Below are 25377 nucleotides of genomic sequence, written 5' to 3'. Positions count from 1 at the left end.
CCTGTGTATGGTAAAGCACAATTGCAGTGGATGTCTATTAAACAAGCAATTGCACTGCAGTATACCACTAGAACATTGAATGAGTAGCATGAGACTGTATATTGTATTTTTAAGAATAAAAAAATATATATTATTATTAAGAAATGAATGATGTGTTTAATGTTAACGTCCTTTTAATAATAATAATACATTTCATATTTATTTATTTATACTTTTTTGTGGTAATCAAAAGCATGATTCAGAAGCTGTCAATAGTCCATGTTTTGAACATTCATTTCAAGTGACTCAGAATCTTCTTTTTCCCTCTAGCGGCTAGTTTGGCCTTTATAAACGTCCTTGAAGTGATCATAAGACTGGGTTTCCCTCTTCCTGTTCCCCTGACAGGTGTGCACTCATGTGCCTATGTGTTTCCCCTCTCCTTTCCTGGGCTATTGTTATTATAGCTGTGCTGAGTGAGGGAGTGGAAGGCTGAGCCACAACTAGATTTCAGTTGAGCGGTGGAGGAAATTTCATGCAGGAAAGCTGGTGAATCAGTTCTCAAGGCATTTTCAAAAAGCATCCCAGGGAAATCCTGAACGACTGCAGGGCTTGAGAACTCTGACCCCTGATAGTCACATGACTCAGATAGCGGGAAGTGTGGTCGAACCTGAATGAGTCAGCACTGATTAAAGGCGGAGGAAAAACCTAAAATAAAGCAAACACATAAAAAATCAGTAGCTGTCACTTACCAGTGATGAATCACGGTATGTCAGACATGAGTAACACACACACTCATTCATTGGCAGATGTTTCAAACACCCAAAAAAGAAGCTTTTACTGTAAATGGCATCATTATGGATTACATAAATTAAATTGATGTGAGACAGTCGCCAAAACTTAATGTCTACCAGCCACGATTTAGAGTCTTAGTGCAGACTCATACTATCCATGAACACACATACAAAATCGGTCTGGCTCCTGTCCTTTGTATGTGTAGTAATGTTGTCCTTGATGACAACATTAGCTGTTCAGTCATGACGTCAGTTTTTACCCCTACCCGGAAGGCTAATCCGCCTTGGGTTCCCTCAGGAATATCTAATGGGTTTTTAGAATAGCAGGTTTCTTTGTAGAAACTGGTGTTTTTAAAGCCATTTAAAGCCTTGTTTTGAAACCATTGCTTACTTTAAAAATGTACGTTTCTTCATAAGGACTAGTTGTCTGATTTATCATGCACATAAACTGACATTTTTGTGGTAGGTGTAGGTCTTTTGTAGCAACTTGTTAGCAACTTATGCTTGCAGTGGTTTCAAAACATGGCTTTTAAATGGTTTATATTAAAGGATTACAACAGTTATGTGATTCATCAAGCATATAAACTGACTACTTCCAGGTAGATGTACTGTAGTCCTTATGTAGAAACTTCTTGTAGAAAGTGGGTTTTTAAAATCCATGTTTAAGATGTGACAGTGTATTATGTTATAAGACAAATCTACCTTTAAGTAACATTAAAGGCAACATGAAATTACTTGACAGTTTTTCTTGAGTGGATGTGTTTTTTATTGAAACAGGAAGTTTGGGACAGGGAATATTGATATTCTCATTCCGGAGAGCATTTGCTTGTATTAAAATCTGTGTAATGTGAGAAAAATTAATCAATATCTTCATCCTTTTTTTCTGAAAGAGAGAGACGGTAGTTTTTAATTGTGCTAAAAGTAAATTTTGTCAGCAAGTACACTAGCATCTGGATGGACTCAAAACTGATGCACATGGACTTAAAGCCACAAAACTCTAATTTTGATTTAATCGGGTCTTTAATCACAGACCTTTAACCACAAACTGAACAGCTCTATAACAAAGTGTGTGTGTGTGTGTGTGTGTGTGTGTGTGTGTGTGTGTGTGTGTGTGTGTGTGTGTGTGTGTGTGTGTGTGTGTGTGTGTGTGTGTGTGTGTGTGTGTGTGTGTGTGTGGAGGTCAGGGCAAATCCAAACTCAACCCCACTCTCGCTGTCAGTAAGAATGATGACATGTCCCACGGCTCTGATAGGCGGTCGTTCTGATGTGATGAAAGCGTGTTTTATTAGTTCATAGTGTCTGAAGAGCAGAGATATACAGCATTGCAATACGGCAAGGCTTCTGTCTCAAATTGTAGCCATTATTCTTTGTGTTTGGTTTCACTCTCCAATGACTCATAAGTGAATGAAAATGACTCAGCATATTTTGGTTTCCTGCTTGTTAAATTCCGGTGAGTCTAAAATTCCAAGCTTTTTCTCCCTCCGTAAGATGCACCACAGCATTGAGTGAAAACGCTGCCCTCTAGTGGGAGCTGCCGGTAGTGGGTTTCAAGCAGACAGTCGGGCTCCAAGCAGTCCGGGTGAAGATGCAAATCAAAAAGCCATTAGAGAAAGCCAGTGAGTTAAATCACATTTGTGAAGGTTGCACAGATTGATTTACATAGAGAGCAAACGTGTCTCCTGAATTCAAAGTAACCATAATCCCACTCCATGTGTCCATGGAACATGAGGACGTCAAGTGCTCAAATGACCAGCCCTCATAATTATTGATTATTAAACCAATTAAAGTTACGTCAATGTGACGGGAATGTCAAACTGCAGCAAATTCCTTGTAGATGAAAAAAAAGCCCCATCTGTATTAAATATTAGTTTAGTGCCACGTCAAAACCAAAGATGAGCTCTGGGTTTGACACTTATCATGTGGCATCCCTCTTGCATCATGGTTATATGAAAATCAGGGGGTTTTGGGTACAGAAATACACATGGTAACTACATTACCTATAATTCCTCACATCCAAACATTATTGGTTAACGGCAGATGGGATGCAGATCAGTTAACTGGCAGCGGACTTTGACTTTTTCAAGGCTTCATTTTTTGAAAGTACTAGTGCATTAAATCTAATCAGTAACCTTTCCATGTTTCTACAAGTGGTTTAACTGCAAGGGAATGTGTGTGTGGAAGCGAAAAAAAAGTCAAATAAATGAAAAACAGAGTGATTTCATATATTTCACCATACACAAGGTCACAGGTTCGTGCTAGTGTTGAGTGTGCTGTTGTTTTGGTGTGTGTCACTGCTTCTCCCCATGCTTTGACTCACCTTTCACTCACGGGTGAGCATGAGGCCAGACTTAATTGAACACTGGCAGGAAGCGTGACTAATTACCCACAGGAAGAAGCAATGCTGCAATCGCTGCTCTTCCAAATGCAATACATTCTCACTGATATCCACTTATGGGATCTCAAGTCAGACTACTGATACTGGAACACGAGTGTGTGCTGACTCACCCGGACCCCCTCCTCCACTTTTCCAGAGTCATCATGCATTAACAAAGGATGGCTTGTACAGTTTTTTCTTTTATTTGTTAAATACAGAGAAAAGCCTATTATCCTACTGGCGTTTTTGACGCCAGATGATGATAATGTTAATGAGATGCAAATCTAGGTCTCCGTTTTAAATTCTAGTGAGCTACCTACATTGGCAGCTGCCTTCTTAGTTCACAACAGCAAATGGACCTTATAAGTGACTTATTTAGAATGCTCTACAGACCACACAAAATCATGTGAAGGAGGCATGACTCAAAATTGATTGAAAAGCCCCATCTGTATCAAATATTATTTTAGCACCACATCAAATCCAACGATGAGCTTAAACGTAAACATAAATACACATGGTAACTACTTACACATCCTAACATTATTGGTTTATGATATCAGGGCAGATGGGATGCAGTTCAGTTAGGCAGCAGCCTTCTTAGTTCGCAACAGCAATGGGACCTTATAAGTGACTGAATTAGAACGCTCTATAGACCACAAAAATCGCAAGGAGACGCGACTCAAAATTGATTCCAATAGAGTTTGACAAAAGCATGTTGCTTAACTAATACTGTACTCAAAGAAGCCTAAAACATTTGTTTTATTATGTTTTTTTTAACAATAGTACTGAATTAAATATACATTACTGTTCAATTGTTTAGGGTTGGTAAGATTTTAAAAAAAAAGTCTCATATGCTCAGCAAGGCTGTATTTATTACATTTAAAATACAGTAAAAACAGTTGGTGAAATATTACTATAATTTGAAAATCTGTTTTGAAAAATGTAATTTATTCCTGTGATGGCAAAACTGAATTTTCTGCATCATTACTCCAGTCTTCAGTGTCGCAAACTCCAGTCTTTATTGTCATTTTTGATTAATTTATTGCATCCTTATTCAATAAAACCAGGCAGCATAATGTTGCATCCTACTTTTTGGCCTTTAAAAACAACCTTCATGTTGAAGTATGAAGTCTTAAATGTTGTCTAGGTAGGCAGCTCACTCGTAGTTGGAACACAGCTAATGTCTCTACCCCATCCTCCTACACATCAGCCGCTAGTTGCAGTCTAGCTGGTGCTCAGTAATGAGTTGGTGGAGGCTAATTACACGTTTGCTATTTACTTTTCTAAACTGGGTAATTTATTTAGTAAAGGTGGCTCTTACAGGTCTACTGCTAATTATAGATATGCTGAGAGACAGGAATAGCTTTGTGTCGCTAAGAGACAAAGGGGTTGCTAGTAGAGCTGAGATGCTATTTCTTAGGCCAGATCCAGCAAAGCTACACATATACACCGAATGCAGATGAATAGTGTTTAGTCAGATAAAATAGTGAGTTTATATGTCAAACACCCCAAAGTTTGTACACTTTCAATTAACTGAGTACAAATGCAGTGCCAATGTGTTGTTAACTTTCTATGCATTCATAATGCATTATGATACACCTTAATACATTCTTTTATCCTAAATACTTGTAACCACAGTTATGAGATACTTATTGATTAGTAATTTGACCTATAAGGCATTATAGCACATACTCAACACCACATTTAAGTGTTAAAATGCAGTGTACTTTTTGAAAGTAAAAAGACAAGTATTATAATTTATTACCTTGCAGCTACAATTATTCAAGACCAAATAAACCTGATTACAATGTCTCCTGTAATGCATTATGAATATATGTAATGCATTATATATAGGCTACAGGCATCATAGAAAGTGTTACTGAGGGTTGCTGCATCTCAGTACTGCATTCCATCTTAAGACGACAGAATTATTTAAAGGTTTAGATGGTTAAGCTCTATTTCACACCAGATCCCAATGGGTATACTTGAATTTTCTAACGTAGTTCTCATTATCCCTTTCTGCTGAATGAAATGTGCTTACTAATTAGATGACAGATATTTATCTGGAAGCACTGCCTGTTTTAGTAATGACATGTTTTGATATGGGACAGGCCGAGGGAGATTCCTCTTTTCAGCAACAGTGGGAGTAAGCGTGACCACATTGTAGGTCAAATGATGAAATATCTCGCTGTGTTTATTATGATTTCTGTAGTAACTAGTTGAATGGCAGAAGGTTGCCACTCAAACTCAGCCAAGGTCAAGGTCAGTTTTGTCATGGAGACTTCTGGCTTGCGAACTAAAATCTGGTCCTCATTGCCCTTAGTTATGGTCAAGATCCGCCACTTAGGCAGGAAGAGTTTGATTTGACAAGTCTATGACTCTTGAAGTTGCGTAGAGCCAGTTCATCACATTTGGTCAAATCAACTTTTGTCATTTGTGTGAGCAGTATTTGTGTATTTCACTGTTTGTGCTCTAGAAATGCAGAACTCCCTTAAGCTTCCTGTAACTCCTGAAAGTCACTTATGTACTTTCTTCCCACATGTTTCTATCCCCAGTTTTTTTTTTCATCTCTGTATCTTTCTGTCCCTTCTTCTGGCTTTCTCTCTCTTCACTTCAGCTGATTGACAACTGCAAGAGAATTTAAGAGACTGGCTCCCCTGCCTTGAGGTCCTTCATAACTTCGTTTCAGCTCTCATCAAACGAGAGCTCTTTTTTGGCATATGTCTGTGTAACAGAACGGAACACTTTCCCACTTTTCTGGGCTTCCGAAAGTTTTAAAACTGTTTTGTAATTCCAATTATTCTCAAAGTTGATTCTCATTGGATTTGCATTTGACAATACAACATTGTTACGTATTTTTAATTACTGTATAATAATAAAAAAATGACTGTATTAATTTACATTTACATATTTAGTAAGTTAGTTCTTGCGATGTAGGCTATGTGTGGGAAATGGACGCACCTGATGTTTTATAGATAAAGTACATGCATAATTATGAGGAAAGGTATTTTATGCTTGGCAGAAGTTCCAGCCATTAACAAGTGGCAGGGTTACAAATGTGTTTGCTTTTACAACGTGTTGCATTATTTTCCACTTAAAGAGGCATTTCCCCGTGCAGTGCTCAAAGGAGAAGAGTTTGGCTGTAGCTGTGAGTGTTTGTGGACCTTTAATGAAGTGACCATGGGGCTGACAGGTGCTATTATTGGGAACATTAAGTGAGATGAAGGGCTACTGGCTCCCTTGGACAAGATAATGATGTTTATACTGGAAAGAAGAAAACCAGGAACTGTTTAAAGTTGTTTTGAGGAGAAAGTGAACAAGGTTTGGCATAGTGATATCTTCCAGATGTGTGCAATGGTGCAGTTTGGTTCATGCTGTAGATATCTCAAAGTGTCAACATAGACAACCATTTTGCATACCACTTGAAATGGTTGTCTATGTTAAGTAGGCAGAATGTTTGTATTATACTTCAACATAGGCTCAAAACTGGTTTCCGCATATAAGCACCCATTCTCAATGAATTACCTCTAAGCCTTGGCTCCAAAAGGGAACCTTTCATTGGTGATTATGAACAACAAAGGGACGTTTTACCATTACGTAACCTTGTTTCGCACGCATCATCATCGTCCATTGATTTTTACGGTATTCAACACTCTGGAGAATACTCTGCGAAGATGCTTTAATTACTAAATGCTGGAGCAGGGAATTCTCTGTTTTCTGTGCACTTGAGTTTGTTAGCTGCTCTTTGGGGATTCTCAAGGGAAACTAGACTAAATGAGTCTCTATGTTTCAAGTGAAGATTCTGATGTACGATCAACCTTCAAACAAACACTATTAACTCAGTTGCCAGCTACTGACACAGATTAATTCAGGTCACTTAATGAACCTGGTTGTATGTTGTGTGGGTCTTCTGTCAAGAGCCCATACATGGCAAACCTGTTATCTTCCTCCATGCTGGTATTTATCTGATATAGAATTAGGAGGAATATTTTGCCAGTGTATTTTCTTAAATTATGACATTTCACCAATGGGCCAGTGAGAATGTGGTCTGAAAGAGTGGGTAGGGCTAGCACCTCATTAATTTCACCGTCCCCTACACTATGAGGTCTCAACATGAAGAGCATCTCCAAATGTCAGCTGTGTGCCAAGTCAACAATGATAATGTCATGCCATGTGAGAGGAAGGGACATTTGTCGTCTCGCTGGGTTCAAGTGTGTGGGTGTCCTGGCTGAGAGGAGCATTTAGGAGGCACATCTTTCAATGGGACGAGGAGCAGCCAAGGGCCAGCGCGCACACAGGAAACTAGTACTGACAGTCCAACTGCCTGCACTTCCTGTCAAAGCGCACAGTGGCGTCTCATCCTTGCAGAAACGACAAACACTCTCGCCCTTCTCCGCCGAGGGTTTCGTCTGGGAGTGATGCTTGATTTACACATACATACACAACTGTACACACAATAAAACCCTAGTCCCGATCCTCTTCCAATCTCCCCTGAGCCAAATGAGAGAATAACAGCCATATGTCAGCAGTCTGTGCTCCCATTCATGTGGCGGAACACCGTGCCTCAGTATGAATGGAAAACTACCATGAAATCAATGGAGAAACTGCATTAAACTCAAGTGTCGCACAGACTGACGGCTGGTGTGTAATGGGTAAACAGCGGTGAGCTGTGTTTGCTGCCGCCTCAGCCCTGATTCAGCAAAGTCTTGTTCATCGCTCAGTTACAATGTCATAAGATAATTCCCTTTCCTCGAGGTGTCTCTCTATCCCCGAGTACTGCAAACGCATTCTGTACGCTCCCTCTCTGCAGCCTGCCCTACCTTTATTTGATTTTTTTGTGCAAATTATGTGATTTAAAACATTTAATTCTCCCCACTCATGACGTTCCAAACCTATATGATGTTTTGTCAGATATTAAAAGAAAATCTAAATTTTTTTTGTCTATAATGAAAGTCATCGGGGTGCAATGTTATTTTGGACTCCATTGACTTTGATAATTCATACTTCTTTAAAAACATTTTTAAAGTTTTTGAGTGGTAGTTTAACTTGTCTCGCACTGTTGTGCGTTGTGTATTAGTAATTAACAACATGTACTGTACTATAATTAAGGTTAGGGGTTTGGTTTAATCTTAGTTGCATGTAATTATGCATAATTGTCTGTTATTTCTACACTAAGTACATGTAACATATATAACAAGGACATTGTAAAATAAAGTGTAACTGATCCTTTTGACTTACCAACCACTTAGAACACCATAGGAATGACAAAAAAGCTCTATAGCTCTTAGCAACTGTATAGAAATACCATATAGACCACTCAGATAACCCAGTTTTACTCAAGCAAGCACAATCACATTTTCTTCAGAAAATGTAAATTTGTAGTCTGATTTTACACTGTATTTGTGTTGTAAACCTGCTGTTTAACAACTTCCTGATTTTTTTTGTTTTTAGCTCTATCCCTTTTCCTTGATATTGTTTTTAGTTATTTTAACGAATTCCTCTAATAAGATATATAAAGGTTTACAGTCCCATACAGTCATATAACTCAATTTGTGCATTACACAACAGCCCTTAAGTGTTTCAGGGCCGTTACATATTCCATATGCTTACAGAGCCCCTCATTTTGATTAAATAATACATGTACATTCCTTTTCCACTCAGTCCTGTGATTCATAATCTAAACTTCATCTAAAAGCATTCAAATAAACACCAAATACGGTCTCTGGATCATCTGCAAGGCAGTAAACTCACAGACCCCTCTGGCTTATAAATGACAGCCTTTCCCAGCAGCTGACTCCCCCTATTGGCCGAGTACTGTAACTGCAGGCTTCCAGTACCTGCGCAGTTATAGGCACTGCAGACTGTAGAGAGAGCCGAACGCTGCCGTTTATCAGCGGGACTCTGAGGACGGGGACAACCTGGGCTCAGATACTCTTAAGAGGTACACACACTTCACTCGAGCTTAACTCTGGCAGGCTGAAACAACAGGGACTGTTGACTGCTTCTTAGAGTCAGGGACAAAGCCTGGAGATTTGTGTTTTTGTTTGATGGATGTGTGTGTCTGGACGCATGTATGTGTGCACTGGCAACCTACTTGTGAGGGGAGGAGGCTGCACTCATGAATGACGGCTGTATGAGTGTGTGTGTGTGTGTGTGTGTGTGTGTGTGTGTGTGTGTGTGTGTGTGTGTGTGTGTGTGTGTGTGTGTGTGTGTGTGTGTGTGTGTGTGTGTGTGTGTGTCCGATTAATGCTGTGTGTATGCTGAGAGTGGCATAGTTGGGTTTTACAGCGGATTGATGCATTAGCCAAACAAGCGCTTGCTCATTAATAGAGACAAAACCACAGTGTCAGAGCTGTTGGGATGAATTGAAAATAATGGGTCGCGGGAAAAGAAACCGTGACGCATGATAAATAGCTGTGAGTGAAGTCAAGGGGTGCTAGGGCACTAGATTAATGCTGTTCAGATCCAGCAAAAATCTGGGGACTGAAGAGCACCAGGACTGACTTTTGGATGTGTTTGCGTTCATGTGAGCTTCTGCCGGTCTCACAGTGGGAAACATCAGCAAGTTCTCCCCCTGAAATAACGGGACGGGAACTGTTTAACCTTGGCTCGATGTACTTCCCTCCATGAAACTATCAGATTGAAAGACTGCTTTACAACCAGTTTCCTTCTGCCATAACAGTCGCTTATTTACAGCTGCAGACTGGCCCATTTCCCCCTCCCTTGTGCCTGAGTGTTAATGGCAGCATTGATTAAAGCATTTACAGTGTGCTGCTGGTTATCATGTTCATAGGAGATTCCAGCTTTTCCTCGATATATTGTACTTTGCCTATGCTGATAAAAATGTTAATGGTGGTTTTCAGATAAATCAATCTGTTTCTAAGAAAGTAAATGACCCTGGTAATGGTCCTCTTTGGGAGATTTCATCTGTATCCACTTCTATCATCATAAATAGGAAGCAGGGAGACTCCTTTAGTCTTATTTTAATGAGAACCTCCTCTTACTGTACCTGTCAGCTTTTTATTTTTAATTTTCTGTTCTTTTTGCTCATTTTTTAAGCGCCAATCTAAAGGTGAAGTGTGTAATTTCTTTGGAGTTAAAATATATCCTCTTATCCCAGCTTAATATACAGAGACAACTGTGAGTAAACCAATTTCCCTGAAGACTGAAAACACTGTCTCTGTGGTGTTTTCAAAACATTGCTTTGTTTGTTTTGTACCCTGACCAGCTCTGCAACAGCAGCATTAGCTCAGCCAATAGCGTTTGGGGAACGGCTGTTTGTCTGGCCAATGGTTGGAGTTTTGGGAAACCTGTTTGAGAACAGGTGGCTTAGAATTTAAGCAGCTTTTCAGCAATGTTTCACATGTATAATTTTGATAGAAGTTTGCAGAATTTCAACCCTAGGTTATGAACCCCAGCTTTAATAGTCCCAAAGGTACACTATATAGAGTGAAGGGTTCTGAGGGAAAGGGAAAAGTATTGAACAATCAATAACCAAAAGTCAAGGTTTTTGGTTGTTATCTTCTTCCAGTTGTGCAATGCTGCCCAATCCTGTTCCTGGAGATCTACCTACCTGTAGAGTTCAGATCAAACCCTGATTCAACACACCTGTCTGTATTTATCAAGTGCTCCTAAAGATCTGAATAAGCTGGATCAGTTGTGTTTGATCAGGGTTGGAGCTGAACTTTGCAGAACAATTAGATCTCCACGGGCCGGTTGCACCAGCTATGCGTAAGTTACAACTTAGCCTAGTTTTGACATAAATTTACAAAAAATAAAGTTACAACATACACACTGCTAAAAAAAAATCTCGTTGCACCATTAAACTTTGAAGCGCAACTCTATAAACTAAATTTTACTGAAGCCTCCGATCAGGAGTAGCTAAAGGTTGGAATAAAAACTGCATCAATATGATCTTGTTTTACCTGACAGACTTCAATTATTTAGACATATATGATAATGCTGACATTTTCACACACTTTCAATTTTAAGAGATGGAACATTATGTGAAGAAATTTCTTTGTTTAACGACTCTTGATATGAACTAAGTACAGAGTTAGTTACAAACTAGCTAGTAGTTACTAAGCCCCCTAGTGTTGACTTTATGTTCCAATTTAAGAAAGAATGGCTGGTGCAACTCAGGGATATGATTTGGACCCCCTGATTTGGCCTACACTATAACTGTAACTGAAATAGCATTACATAGAAATGTTTTCTTTTGTGCTTTCTTTCTCATTCAATCAGTATTGCAATTGATTAGTCACATGGCATTTACAGCTCAGGTGATTGGCTAACCTATAACTTTATCAAGCTTGTTTGCTCATTGTGTGCAATTTAAAATGTGAAATGCCCACTAGTCTTTTGTTTTTTCTGTTGTTTTTGCTCTCTCACACTGCCTCACGCTTTTTTTCTCTCTCTGTCGTTTTGTTCTCTCATCTTGCTTTCTCTTACCATGTCTCTCTCTGCTTTCTTTCTTGATCTTTGGGTGCTGGAGGCAATAAGAGGAAGACAGAATGATTTTTCTTTCCTTCCTTTCAAAGGTCCAGATGGACAATTTCTGAACGTCGAGCCCATGAACAACTGTGGCACTGTGGCACCCCTAATTCTCTCTGCCCTCCGTTAGGCAGGGAAAATGGGAATGGGTTTATGCTGCAGACAATCAGATAATCTCTCTTATTCTCCACTTTTTCTGTCCTTTCAACCACTGCTTCAATTTACCTCACCAACTCAGGTTAAGCCATAGATATCAGTTTTCCTCCTACATCATGGACCACTAGTATGAACTAATACATCAATATCATAGCCAAACCAAAGCAGAATTCACCTGGCTCACTAGATGTTGCGGAAATGTGTAAATTCTTTGCTGTTTTCTCTGCCATGACTAGAGGTGTTGGCATGTGCGGTAGTGTAGCTCTTTGTTTACTCAACTCTCGGAGGTGACTGTGGTTTGGAGTGGTGAGCTTTTACATTGTGTTATGTTTAAGTAGGATGGTGAGGAAAGTGTTCTTCATCACCCTGTTCTCGTTAATGACTCCTCTTCATATGCTGAAACCACAACAGACGAAACCTTTGAACTGTGGCATCTTTGAGTGAAATGCTCCCTTTTGCCTGGCAAAGTCAGAAATGTTTAATTGGTTACTGTGTTTGAGGTGGCGAGAGAGTGTGGCTGATGTTTTTTTGATTTCATGAGGCATTATAATATGGTCTAAAATGAAACGTGAATCTGTGTGAATGAAAATTCCTTTGAAATTTTACTGGGTTCGTGGGAGTAAATGACTTTTACCACTTGAAATAGCTTTCAGTGCGTCATTCATAACTTAAACGTGAAACATGGTGTAGATTATGGGGGTGTGGGGAGGTCTGACCACCCTAATTAAGGCTCAAACTGTCTAAAGGAAGCCAAAACAAAAGGTTTATAGCAACAGTAGGATGTTTGACCATTTTCTGCTAGGACCAAAATCAAATGGCACATTGAAAAAAACAGATAAGATACATGCTGTTTGGTTGAGCTAAAAAAGTTGAACCTATCTGATAGTCACTGTATAATTCATATACTGAAATGAAACATTACAGACAAAAACCCCATACAGGCAACTCTATTAGTGAGAGGATGTGAGCTCTGAGAGTGTACCTTGCCACTGGAGTACTTTCACTTAGGTAGGAAATGGAAAACCGCTTACCTTTTGTGCAATGATATCTAATCCTAAGATCACAACGAAAGAGCAGAGCTCTAAGATTTGCGACATGAGTATTTTTAGGGGCCCTAGAACAGACCCCTGAGGAACACCATATCCAAGGAATCTTTTAGACATATTACTGAGTCACTAGGGGGTTCCATTTGCTCTAACAGACCTGGTATATTAAGCAATAAATAAGGACTTTCTATTTAGTGTTCCCTGTATGCTGTTTTTTTCTGTTTCACTACTGATACTGTTCTGAAACTGTTATGTAAAAATATTCATGAACCAGGACTTAATTTAAAAGACTTTAATGATGGTTTATGAGCTCAAGATGCAATGACACCAGCCTTTAGAGAAGAATTAACATTTGGAAAAGTTAATTTTTTGTTAGTAGCTACCCATTATCTGTGTAATCCACATGTGATTAAACAGATCAGCTGTGTCACAATGTCATGCTAGAGCTGAATACTATCCAGTATAAAATCCAGATAAGCTGTAGTACTGAAGTACTGAAGCCTTATTGATAGTTTTGATTAATTTGAACTCAACTTGCCCATACTAAAGATGGACGTGTTTTTCTCTTTCTCTATCTATCATAGTATGTGGTTCAGGTCAGTGTTGAGTGAATCTTCCGTGAATCAAACCACAAACACGTTTTACCTGCTTAGGTCCTCTTGGATATAAATCTTCATTAATCTGTATTTTCTGTCTAGAAGGTTTTTATGCATCCATCTTCTGTTACTTATCAAAAACAATTCTCATTCCCTATAGATCTACACTGATTGGGCGAATCATTATTTGGCCAAGTCCGGTTGTCCAAGGCTTATTAAGGACCTGACTCAGGACATACCCGATGGAGTTCTGCTGGCAGAAATCATCCAGATAATAGGTGAGAGCATGCACACACAGACACACAGTGCAGGCTAATTAATCTTCTCATTTGAGGGATAAAATTATTTGTGTAAAACATAACTACTTACAGCGTTTCATCTTTAAGTTATTCTGCTCACTTTAAACTGGATTAGAAGCCGTAGAAAATCAGCAACATGAGAATTGAATTCTATTTCTGCACTATTAAAGCATGTGTCTCCCATGTGTTCACTTTAGTGAGCCCAGAGTGGTTTGCGTTGTGTGCATGTGTGTCAGTCTGTCTTTTTTATTTGTCCTTCTTTCTTCGCCCCCATCCCATTTTCCCCTCCTCTGGGCTGTCCTGAAACGTTATTATGAACCTCCAGCATACAATGGCAGATCTTATGTCAAAAACTCGCAACCAACAGCTGATGAATTAACAGCCGTTCATTTTCTCAGCATTTTCTCCCACACTGCAATCATACATGCCCATTCAATTACAAATTCTCACAAACTGCAAAGGCAAACTTTCTTGCCTCATGACGGTAACCTGTGGATGGAAAGGCCAGAGGTTATGGTATGCTTTTTTGCTATGTACCAGTGTGCTGCAGAGGTTTAACCCAGCAGTATCTCTTTTGCAGCTAATGAAAAGGTAGAAGATATTAACATCTGCCCCAAGACTCACTCTCAAATGGTAAGTGTCTTTTTTCATCTATAATGCTTTAATATTCATTGCTTCATTGGTTAGTGATTAGTCAATTTGTGATTATGCAATGTAAATAGAGTAATAGCATGATGATTGTTCTTTCCATCATTGTTTCTCATTTTATACAAAGTCCTGACATATTAAGTTTTTTTTAAACATTAGCAGCTATAAATAATTCTTACAGAACTTTTGATCAGAAGGTGAAAATACTTGAAATTTGTTTAGTAGACAAACATAAATTGTATCTACGTATAAGTTTAAACAATTAAACTGAAACTGATAGTAAAGGAAACAAGTGTCCAGTATTACATGCAAACTTCTTCAGTAGAATTTTAAAAAATCATGCTATGATGCTTTTCATGAAATTGGTAGAGAGAATGCCTGTTTATTTTTTTTTATATCTTTACGTAATTCACATACTTTCATATATGTTATTACATAGTTGTGATGACATAACTGTTATATATTATTATAAAATGTGTCCAAACCTTTGACTTGTAGAGCATATTTTGTTACATATTTATTTATTTTTATAGTATTATATAGCTATTTTGTCATTGCATTTCTATTATAAACAGCGCATGTCACTATAAAATAAACCAGTCTCATGAAATTGCTTCTGTCACAAAATCATGAAGATCAATTATTATTTTTTTTCCATTTGTTCGACCAAATGGAAAATTTGCAAACTAATGATTCTTTGTTGTCATACATGTAAGTAAGATCCTCTATGGTTATGTTGTGTTTCTGCTGAGGCACATTGCAGTGATTAAACTCTTGCTAAGCTGTAATACAGTAAAGTCTTTAGTGGCCTCACAGGTCTTTTCTGCAGTAGAATGGACCGACCGGGCACTAGGCTATAACTCTCTGCATGTCAATGAGTATAGCAGAGAATGATAGAATAGTTGCTGTGAACTTTTCCTAACAACGCCCATGTAGGTATGCTTGTCAGATTTGGAAGAGCACAAATACTGCATTAAAAGATTTACTTTTAAGTTCAAGGCTGAGTTTTTTGGGGAGTTGTAGGAGGTTTCATTCAATGGCCATTGATCTTGCACCTGCAGCCAGCATGTGTGTGTACACGTATGTAGAGGTTTTATACTGAGGAAGCGTGCCTGTTTATAAAACTGTTTACGGGAAGTTGAGGTTATAGAGGAATCTGACATACACATTCTGTCTCACAGCCAAGCTTCACAAGAGTAACCTATCAGCACATTGTTGCAGATTGCCGGGAGACCTGTCTGTGATTGCTAAGGTTTTTGTCAGTGTTTGATTGATAGGAACAGGTTATTGTGCTAAAACAGCATGCCTTGTTGATAAATGGGATGCTGGTGTACAGGGTTCTTAACTAGTTTAAAGGAGTAGAGAATGAAATGAAAATGTTGTGTTTCTCTATGCAGTGAAAGTCAATTTGGCCACATGTCAGTAACAGCAAACTTAGTTGGGGACACTTAATATTCAACAATATTATTGATCTTCCTGCATTGACCCCATTATATGAGAGCTGAACTGAGCTGGACGATGACATCACTGTTTTCGCCAGAGCGACTATATATATTAATTAACTAAATTAATAACTTTTTTACAACAAAAATTAACCATCACTGAACATTATTTTCCTGTTATCACTGTAAAGCTACTTTGAAACAATCTTGTGGGGGTGAAGGGTGACTTGAATTGACTGATTGAATCGGGAAAGAAAGCAAGATAACTGAGAAAAAAAGGAGATATAGTCCTCAGATGCCACGTCTGTAATTCATTGCAAAAAATCTGGCATTAATTCAATCTCAAATGCTTGACATCATTAACCAGCGTGGCTGAACGTCAAATATGCGACAATATGATTTAGGGACAAAATTGTGACTAGCTAGTTGATTTCTTCAACAATGCACCGTATTATGGTTGTTATGCAGCGAGTAATGTCCTTGTTTGGAAAACTAGCATTTTTTGCTGGTTCACCATCAAAAATCCATGCTGGTTTAAGATGGTCTTTTTTGGGTGTTGCGTAGGACGGGGTCATTTATGTTTGTTATATGAGTGGATAAGAAATATCCTGCCCTCAGCCTGGTTAGCGTGTTCAGGAATAAGTCAGGAAGCAAATCTATTGTAGCCCTTTTCCTGTATTTGTTACTGTGTGGCAGTTAATATTAAACAGTAAATCACGTCAAGCCTCATTGCTCAGGGAGTCAGCAATCTGCCATTGAGGAATAATCAATTATAACTATCATTCAGAAAGGAAATTCCGTATCGATTAGGATTAGATAGCCCTCCATGCATTTTCTGCTGTGAACCAATAAAACTTTACAACTTGGCATTAGCAAAAAAACGCTTGCTCGTGTCCATTAAAAGCACCTGTTAAAAGTGACTCAGCTTCAGTTAAATGAGTGTACTGTTGGGTGCTTTCCCAGGCAATGAAGATGGTTGCTAAATTACATGCGTAATAAACTCTCTCTCATTGATCTGATTGGTCTCTCGGGGCTTAATTAAACTGGCATGAAGAGAGGCAGATAAATCGCCGCCTACAGGCTGTCTGTTCATTCACTGACCCTTATGGAAACGTTTGTCTTTTGAACCACAATTGCACAAGAAGCTAAAATGGTAGGACCCACTTTCCCATAAGGAATGGCTATGATCCCAAGGCTGGTATTCGGATTAGTCTGGAATTCTGAACATGTTGGTACACCAAATGAGCCCTCTCTGCCATTCGCAGCGTAGTCAGTGAGAGACAGCTATTTCGGGAGGTTAGGCATCAGAATGGGAGTTCCCCTGTACACAAGCGTATCCCATTAGCATGGCTTTCTTAGTAGATTCAAGGATTGCAACATTTGAAGCCATCCCCGAAGCATGTACACAAATTATTTTGCACAAACAGATCCCAACGATCATCAGAGGCAACATATTGGAAAATTCAAAATTTAAAATTGAATATGCAGTTTGTGATCTCATTGCACTTCAAAAGGCTACAGATGACTACGCACACAATTGGACTGCAATTCCCAGAATGCACCACATAAACTTCAAGTCTGTCGATACACATATGAGTTGCTGTCAGTGTCTCTTGCAGGTTTGATTTTGTGGCCATCAGGAGAGGCTGACTGATTGGTTACCTCTCCAGGTCTTGTGGGAGGACCAGTGCAGTTAAGTGTGTTAGGGCTTGTAAAGTGGCTGCATCATCTGGGCTCCATCTGTTAGCTGACAGCTGAGAGATTCGCTTCTCGCTGCGTACGCAGACATCAGCATATCTCTCTGATGGCACACCGCATTCACCTTTATATGATTAATACAGCATCTACCCAACTGGTCGTTAGAGAGACCTCAGATGCTCAGCTGGTTTACCCTTATGGATGTCAGCTCGTCCACATGTCAGGATCAATGAACCATTTATTGAGGATTGACTTTTGGATAGAGTTTGTTTGGTTAGTTGGAAAATTAGTTCGTCAAGAGGATGGACTGTGTGACTTAATCGAGTTAATTTAGTTAGTTAATTAGTGAGTTAGTTCCTTGAGAATAAGCTTTGGAACTTTATTGCGTTAGTTTGGTTGGTTAGTACTGTAATTTAGTTCATCAAAAGACTGGGCTTTTGGTGTTGATTTTGTCGATTTTGTTAGTATGTTAGTTCATCGTGAAGTATGGCAATGGGTCTTGATTGAGTTGGTTTTGTTGTTTAGTGAGTTATAGTAGATCATTGAAAGGATGGACTTTGGGTCTTTATTGAGTTTGTTTTAGAACTTTTTTGTGTTAGTTTGGTTAGTTAGAAAGTTAATCGAGAAGCATGACATTGGGTCTTGATTGACTTAGTTTGGTTATTTAGAGAGTTACTGATTTAAGATGGTCTTGATTAATTCAGTTTGGTTAGTGAATAACTAAGAAGTGTTCTCTGAGCAGAACACGTTTGCATCTAATAGTTCAGCAGACACTTTTTTATCTACAGTAAAAAATGAGCATTATTTGTATTTGAAATGGGTATATATTTCTATTTTGTTTTTCTTGTTTAATAGCATAGTGTACTGTAGTATTATAATTTTTTGGACCATTTAAGAAAAAATAGCATAGGTTTATTTAAAGGGTTAGTTCACCCAAAAATGAAAATAATGTCATTAATGACTCTCATGTCGCTCCAAGCCCGTAAGACCTCCGTTCATCTTCAGAACACAGTTTAAGATATTTTAGATTCAGTCCGAGAGCTTTCTGTCCCCCCATTGAAAATGTATGTACGGTATACAGTCCTTGTCCAGAAAGGAAATAAAGACATCATCAAAGTAGTCCACGTGACCTCAGGGGGTTAGTTAGAATGTTTTGAAGCATCGGAAATACATTTTTGTCCAAAAATAACAAACACTACGACTTAATTCAGCATTGTATTGTCTTCCGGTTCTGTTGGGGATCCGCGTTCACGAGGCTTGTGACGTTGCTGACGTAAGACGCTGCTGACGTGTATCTGGTGCATCCGTGTATTCTGGTTCAAATAAATATGGCTGGGCAAAAAAATGCTAGTCTTCCTCTGTGTGGAAATCCTTAGACATGTTTGTGAAGATTGTTTTGTTTCCAGCGTGGGTCTCCCTCAGACTGTAAACGAAGCTCGGGCGCACCAGACACACGTCAGCAGCGTCTTACGTCAGCAGCATCACTGAACGCGGATCCACAACAGAACCGGAAGACAATACAATGCTGAATACAGTCCTAGTATTTGTTATTTTTGGACCAAAATGTATTTCCGATGCTTCAAAACATTCTAACTAACCCACTGATGTCACATGGACTACTTTGATGATGTCTTTATTTCCTTTCTGGACAAGGACAGTATACCGTACATACATTTTCAATGGAGGGACAGAAAGCTCTCGGACTAAATCTAAAATATCTTAAAATGTGTTCCGAAGATGAACGGAGGTCTTACGGGCTTGGAGCGACATGAGGGTGAGTCATTAATGACATCATTTTCATTTTTGGGTGATCTAGCCCTTTAAGATAGATTTTTTTCTTCAGACTTGTTTTTTTGCGTCTTACAGGTAGTGGTTAAATATCAGTCATTCACGTCAACTCTCACTCTCTTTCTCTGCTTAGCCTGCTCAGAGGGGTTGAGAAGTTTGTTAATGACTGAGTGCCTCTTGCACAGAATCATAGGACATTTCTCACCTTGTCTTTTTGTGTGTTTAACGCCACATAGTGACACTCTACGTTCACATTTGATTTGTGACGTTTAGCGTTTGACATTAGTGATGACCTTTCCACTTGGGCTTGTAGACATAACAGAAATGGTTCTGAATGTTTCCTGTCAGAAATGTTTACTGCCACTGGACTGTGATTGGGCTTTGACCTCTGCTGTGTGAGGATCTGTTTTTGGATTGATGGATTTTCCCTCTTTTTACTTTTGACAGGGAGTCATTTTAGTAATTATAAAGATTTCAATCCGCTTAGAAATTACCTTGAGGTTGGTAGGCCCTGATGTCTTTTTCCTTCCTCAGACATGTTTGACATGCTTTCAAAATCTAATTTTTCTGTCCTGTTGTAATCATGTCTTCGAAGACATTTTCACAGTTGTGAATAAAGGAAATGTTCATTCATTATGGCGACAACAAACATATTTGACAGACATTTTAATGGACCTCCAAATATCCGGTCTCCCAGAGTGAAAAACAGAGAGTCTAATCCTCTGATTACATCTCATTGAATGCTTTTCTGCTCGGCAACAATACGCTTAATAATTCCACACAGAGGAAACTATAGAAGTAAGCCTGTGAAATCCCTGAGCAACTTGTAGAAATCTACAAAGATCAAACATAAAACAGACTGTGAAGAGGATAACTACAGCAAAGAGGTTTCCTGTGGTAACATGAAAGAACCGGTTGTGTGACATGACTAAAAGAGCAAATCTGTCAACCAAAACATTATTCAAAAATACATGAGCATTTATGAGATGATTTATGATTTATTCATTTATGAGATGATGGCCTGAAAATAATATAAATTCTGTCACCCTCATGTCATTCGAAAACAATATGACATTCTTATGTTAAACACAAAATGAGAGAAAAATTAAGACTGTGAAGAATTAAAGGGATAGTTCACCCAAAAATGAAAATTCTGTCAGTATTTACTCACCCTCATGTTGTTCCAACCCCTTAAGACCTTCGTTCATTTTTGGAACACGAATTAAGATATTTTTGATGAAATCTTAGAGCTGGATCACTCCTCCATACCAGTCCATAGGCTTCTTGAGGGATTGAACTTGCCGGCCTCGAAAACTTATTAAAGACATGGTTAAAATAGTCCAAGTGACTACAGTGGCTCAATCTTAAATTTATCAAAACGACGAGAACATGTTTTGTGCGCAAAAAAAACAAAAATAACGACTTTATTTCAACTATTCATTTCCTTTTCTCTGTCAACCAAAACATTATTCAAAAATACATGAGCATTTATGAGATGATTTATGATTTATTCATTTATGAGATGATGGCCTTAAATTGATATAAATTCTGTCACCCTCATGTCATTCCAAACCAATATGACATTCTTATGTTAAACACAAAATGAGAGAAAAATTAAGACTGTGAAGAATTAAGAAAAAATTGCTCCTTTCTATGCATTTACAATGAAAACGTACTAGAGCTTTCAAAATGAAAAAAAGTATCATTAAAGTAAACAGCTTGTGCGCTATATCCTAAGTCATCTAAAATTGAAGTCATTATTTACTGTAAAGCTTGACATTTGCTCTATTGTGTGTTCATGAAAAAACAAATTATCTGACTAAGATCTTTTCTATTATTTACTTGTTCCAGTTCAGATTTTGTATGAATTAAACTGATCTCTTATTTATTGAGTAATTTCTTGAGTAATCACTCACTGACAAAACAACAAACCGTGGACTTGGAAATATAGTACCCATGTCTCATGGACCAATTTTATGATATTTTCTGGTGCTTTTGGGTCATTTTTTGAAGTTTCAAGGAAGAAAATAACAGGCATTTTACCTTCTCCTAAATAGTGGACCTGCAGTATGAAATGTTGGCATTCTCAGATGTTTTGAGAGAGCAGACACTTCAAAGCACATGTTGCAGGCAGTCTATCCTGCTGGTGCCGTACCTCCACCAGTCTTGTGCAGGGCAGCGGCTACAGCCTGATCCATTTAGCTGCTAATTAGATAGAGGAGGCCACAGGAATTTAACGGCTGTCTTCATTGGCTGGCATCACAATGGTTCAGCTACGGTTGTTTCTCCCAATGCCACTGGGCATAGATAATGGCATGCTGAAGTTGGCACTGAGAGATGGTTTTAACAAATAGACCTGCCAAACATTAACATAACACTATTAGTGCAGACATGACTGTTCTATTTCATGAATTAAAACAATTAATAAAAGTCCTGAAGAAGTGAAAAAAGTAGCACTACATTATTTTTACTTGGTTTGTAATTTCAATTAAACACAGGATTAAATAGCAAATCTTGCACACATTTATGACATTTAAAACACAACTTGTAACATCTTGCCCCAAATGAAAATTTGTAAAATATGAATAAAAAAAAAAATACTGAGAAAACTGTTCAACTATTTGCTTAAAATCCACTTCCATTATATGGAGAATGGAGGTGTAATTTTTTGTTGTTGTTTTAATGAATTTGGAAGGAAGAGTTTTCTTTAAACTGAAACTGAATATTACCTTGAAATATAAACTTTTGAAGACTTTTGAATTATTAAACCAATATACAAAACCACTGTTAGATAATTATTTTTTGTTGTTGTGTATGTGTAATTAAAAATTAAATGTCCATGTTTGACAATGAGCCCCAATATGTTCTATTGCACAGGCTTTTTTTTTATTTTTTTGGGATTGTACTTATGGACAACTCATCAAATTCATATGTATGTGGTCACTATGATCAGAGGAAATTAAATGGTACAAAACGACTGCAGCTGTCTCTCTGGAAAAAACAGAAGTGCCGGAGAAAACAACATTTATCTGTTCTCTTTGCTCTGAGTGGTTTTTAAGTGAAAGCTGTATAATTGAGGCTAGAGACCATTTGTATTTCATGGTAGTGTTGGAGCAGCAACACTTTCCAAACCCAGCACTCACCCCACCGTTATCTGATATGCTTGGAGTCGGTCCCCGCGCAGCTAGCTTGGGCCCCTCAGCATCTGGATCCACACAGCCGGATGCAAGTGCAAACATTTACTCTGCATTAAAGCCTCGCTCTGATAAGTGTGTTGTATAGATTAAACATGATCAGATTTATGACGGTTGCAGCTCGCAGAGACAGTAAACTTAAACAGCTCGCCGTTGTCATTTCGAGCAAGGGATGTAAGCCGACTCGTGGTAATTTTCCATCCCGTTTGCATCCGTGTCAGCCCTGAAAAGTGCTTGCTTATAAATTTCTCAATATTATTTTGTGAAAATATACCTCATCAAAACATTCTCCTCCCTAATTGCGTTTAATGGCATATCTGGTGCTGGAAAATGTCAGTTTATGTCGGAAAAACAGATGATCTGACTTTCCCGGAGAGTTGTTAAAATCCCACATGGTTTGAAAAACTGCTCGGCAAGCGGCGGTTCGGCATCTAAAGCTGGCGAGAGCTCTGCTCGCCATTAGCGTATAGAATCACGGTTTCTGTATATGTACATCACTGTAGGCCGAGAGACAGACTAAAAATAAACAGAGGGATGGGTTGATGGGACTGCTATTAAAAGGAGGCTGGAATTTCCAACCGTACTTATGGGATTATACCCGTAACGGACACCTAACTTCTCGCTTTTAGAGCGCAAACCCCATCCATATGTCTGTTCGCGCACGTCTGTCAATCAACAGCATCAGCTTGCGCTTTCGGTGATGGCAACAAATGTCCAGTCCAATGCTGAGACATTATGAGCTATCATATATCGTAAACACTCCAGAAAAGCATTAAACGATGCGGTTGAAATGCCAGGCAAGCGTTTAGTGTTTAACCACATTAGTGTTAAGTAGGCTACGTTTCATCTTCGTTGAGAATGTCTGAATCAGTTTTTGGTCAGGACTTGCAGTCGGGTGCCCATGTGCGGCGGTGCCGTCGTCTGAATGAGACTGCAATTAAAAACAGCCCATCTCTGGTGCACCACACATGTTCTGCACTGTGTTGCCATTAGAAGAGGTTTATGAGGGAAGATAATCAAACGTTAAAAGCACATTAGGTTCCTTGCGTGTGCGGCTGTGTGAGGGATGTGTGTCATATGAAAAACAGGCTACTTGCCATTGGGACAGATGTAAGAAGAAACAAGATGCTGTCGATGCGGATAAATTAACAATTGCTCATTCATTCGTCATTCTGTGTGTTTGCGAGTGTGTGTGGGAGTTAATACTGTATGTGATCTGTGTGGATCTTTCTGGCTCCATGCTGGACGCTGTGGGGCACTGAGGTCAGAGGATGGATGGAGTTGTGTGAAAGACTGTAAATCTGTGACAGCTGTGAGAATGACATTAAATTATGTTCCTTTCGGCCTTCACAACAGAACTACAGCATTTTTGTAAATAATGGCTGTAATTGGTGCCTGTATGAACTGTATAGATATACACTCCGCTAGTTGAGTCTTCTTAGAGTATTTAACCTTATTTCAAAAGAAACACTCTAACGGGTCATTTTTTTTTAGATGTAAGGACTCGCTGACTGTATATTATCCAATGCATTATGGCTACTTGAAAAATGCGTGACAAAATATGAGTGACATGAAACTAGCACAGAAAATTAGGTGACTGAGACAACATTATAGTGTTCATTATACTGCACACACACACACGCAAAAACATACACACACACACACAAGTCTTTAACCATAAAATGCTGTGATTGAACAATTAAATAGTGTTCCAGAGCCGTGTGATAAGGTCAGATTTTTAAAAGAAAGCAATGTATTAATTAATTTGTTTGATTTCTGTTCAGTCTAAATGCTTGAATTTAATTTGAAAATATTTAATGAAACACACAATTTAGCTAACATTCATATTCTAATGTGACAGGAGTCAGAAAAAGATACGGTAATTTTCATCATCTAATTGTCTAATTAAAAATTTGAATTAACAGTTTTTAGCTTTTTTTGCATTTTTGCATTTTTCTTAATTTCTCAGTATTGTACTGCAGTTTTATCTGTATTGCAGTATTTATTTTCAACCAAAAAATTTGAATACATTGAATAACTTTATATAACCGTTAAATATTCTTTTTTATTATTTATGTGATCTACTTAGATTGGTTTAGTTCTTTATGTATCAACATGACATAAACACTTTCTATATTACACAGTCATCTAAAGTGAAAACTGAGGATTCTTTACAATACCCTTCAAAACAGCATTCAAATCAGTAATACAAATAGTGGAAATCGCTATTAGAGTAACATGGCCTTGTGAGACTGTGTATTATAGAGCGCATTAATAACTGTCCACAGGGACAACCCCTCAGGGCAGGGACGTACTGGGACTGAAATTAAGCCCGGGACTTTAAGATGGAGAGGCCTTTTATGTGAGTGGCCTTGGCGCATGAGCAGAAGTATTTTGCAGTTTTTTTTATTTTAATTGTGTTTTTATTGTATAAAGAGAATCAGATTACACTGAAGACATTCAAGAAATTTTAGGATGACACCTGACTAAGCAAGTGATGCACTAAACACAATCAGGTCAGCAAAACCTAATCTCGAACACACAAGTCAGAGTATACTGCTAACTACCAGCATGTGATGTGTACAGTCAGTCGAAGTGATAAAATAGTTACAAAAACTAACAAATACCCACTCAAATACTGCAGTCCCATACAATAGAGATTTGTGTGTGTCCTCACTTTCAATTCTCCCTGGCTCAGCTTCTATGGGATCAAATTCCCGCCAAATGTATTGCGGCCACGGATCAAAATATAATAAGCGTGAATCAAAAAATAACAAGCATGAAAAAAAACTTTAAACACATTAAAAAATATTTTTTACAAAACTTAATCTTGTGTTCATGCTTTCTTTAAAATTATGTTTTCTTGGTTTTAT

At 38.3% G+C, this 25377-nt stretch overlaps 1 protein-coding gene across 17 annotated transcripts in view; it reads left to right on the top strand.

The window, feature by feature from the left end:
* nav3 (neuron navigator 3) overlaps positions 1-25377 on the top strand; it is a 330354-nt gene that overhangs the window by 208577 nt on the left and 96400 nt on the right. For 15 of the 17 annotated variants that reach the window (XM_077234164.1, XM_077234163.1, XM_077234165.1 and 12 more), the window contains 2 exons: positions 13596-13713; positions 14315-14367. In XM_077234164.1, coding sequence (XP_077090279.1) covers positions 13596-13713; positions 14315-14367 — 171 coding nt within the window. Of the gene's footprint in view, positions 1-9009; positions 9086-13595; positions 13714-14314; positions 14368-25377 lie in introns of those variants that run through there. The other 2 variants (XM_077234168.1, XM_077234166.1) reach the window with 1 other exon arrangement.

The sequence above is a fragment of the Siphateles boraxobius genome, unplaced genomic scaffold (genome assembly GCF_051911475.1).
Source record: "Siphateles boraxobius isolate OS27281-9 unplaced genomic scaffold, OSU_SipBor_1 19, whole genome shotgun sequence".
Taxonomy (NCBI): domain Eukaryota; kingdom Metazoa; phylum Chordata; class Actinopteri; order Cypriniformes; family Leuciscidae; genus Siphateles; species Siphateles boraxobius.
This window is presented reverse-complemented; position numbering and strand designations above follow the sequence as displayed.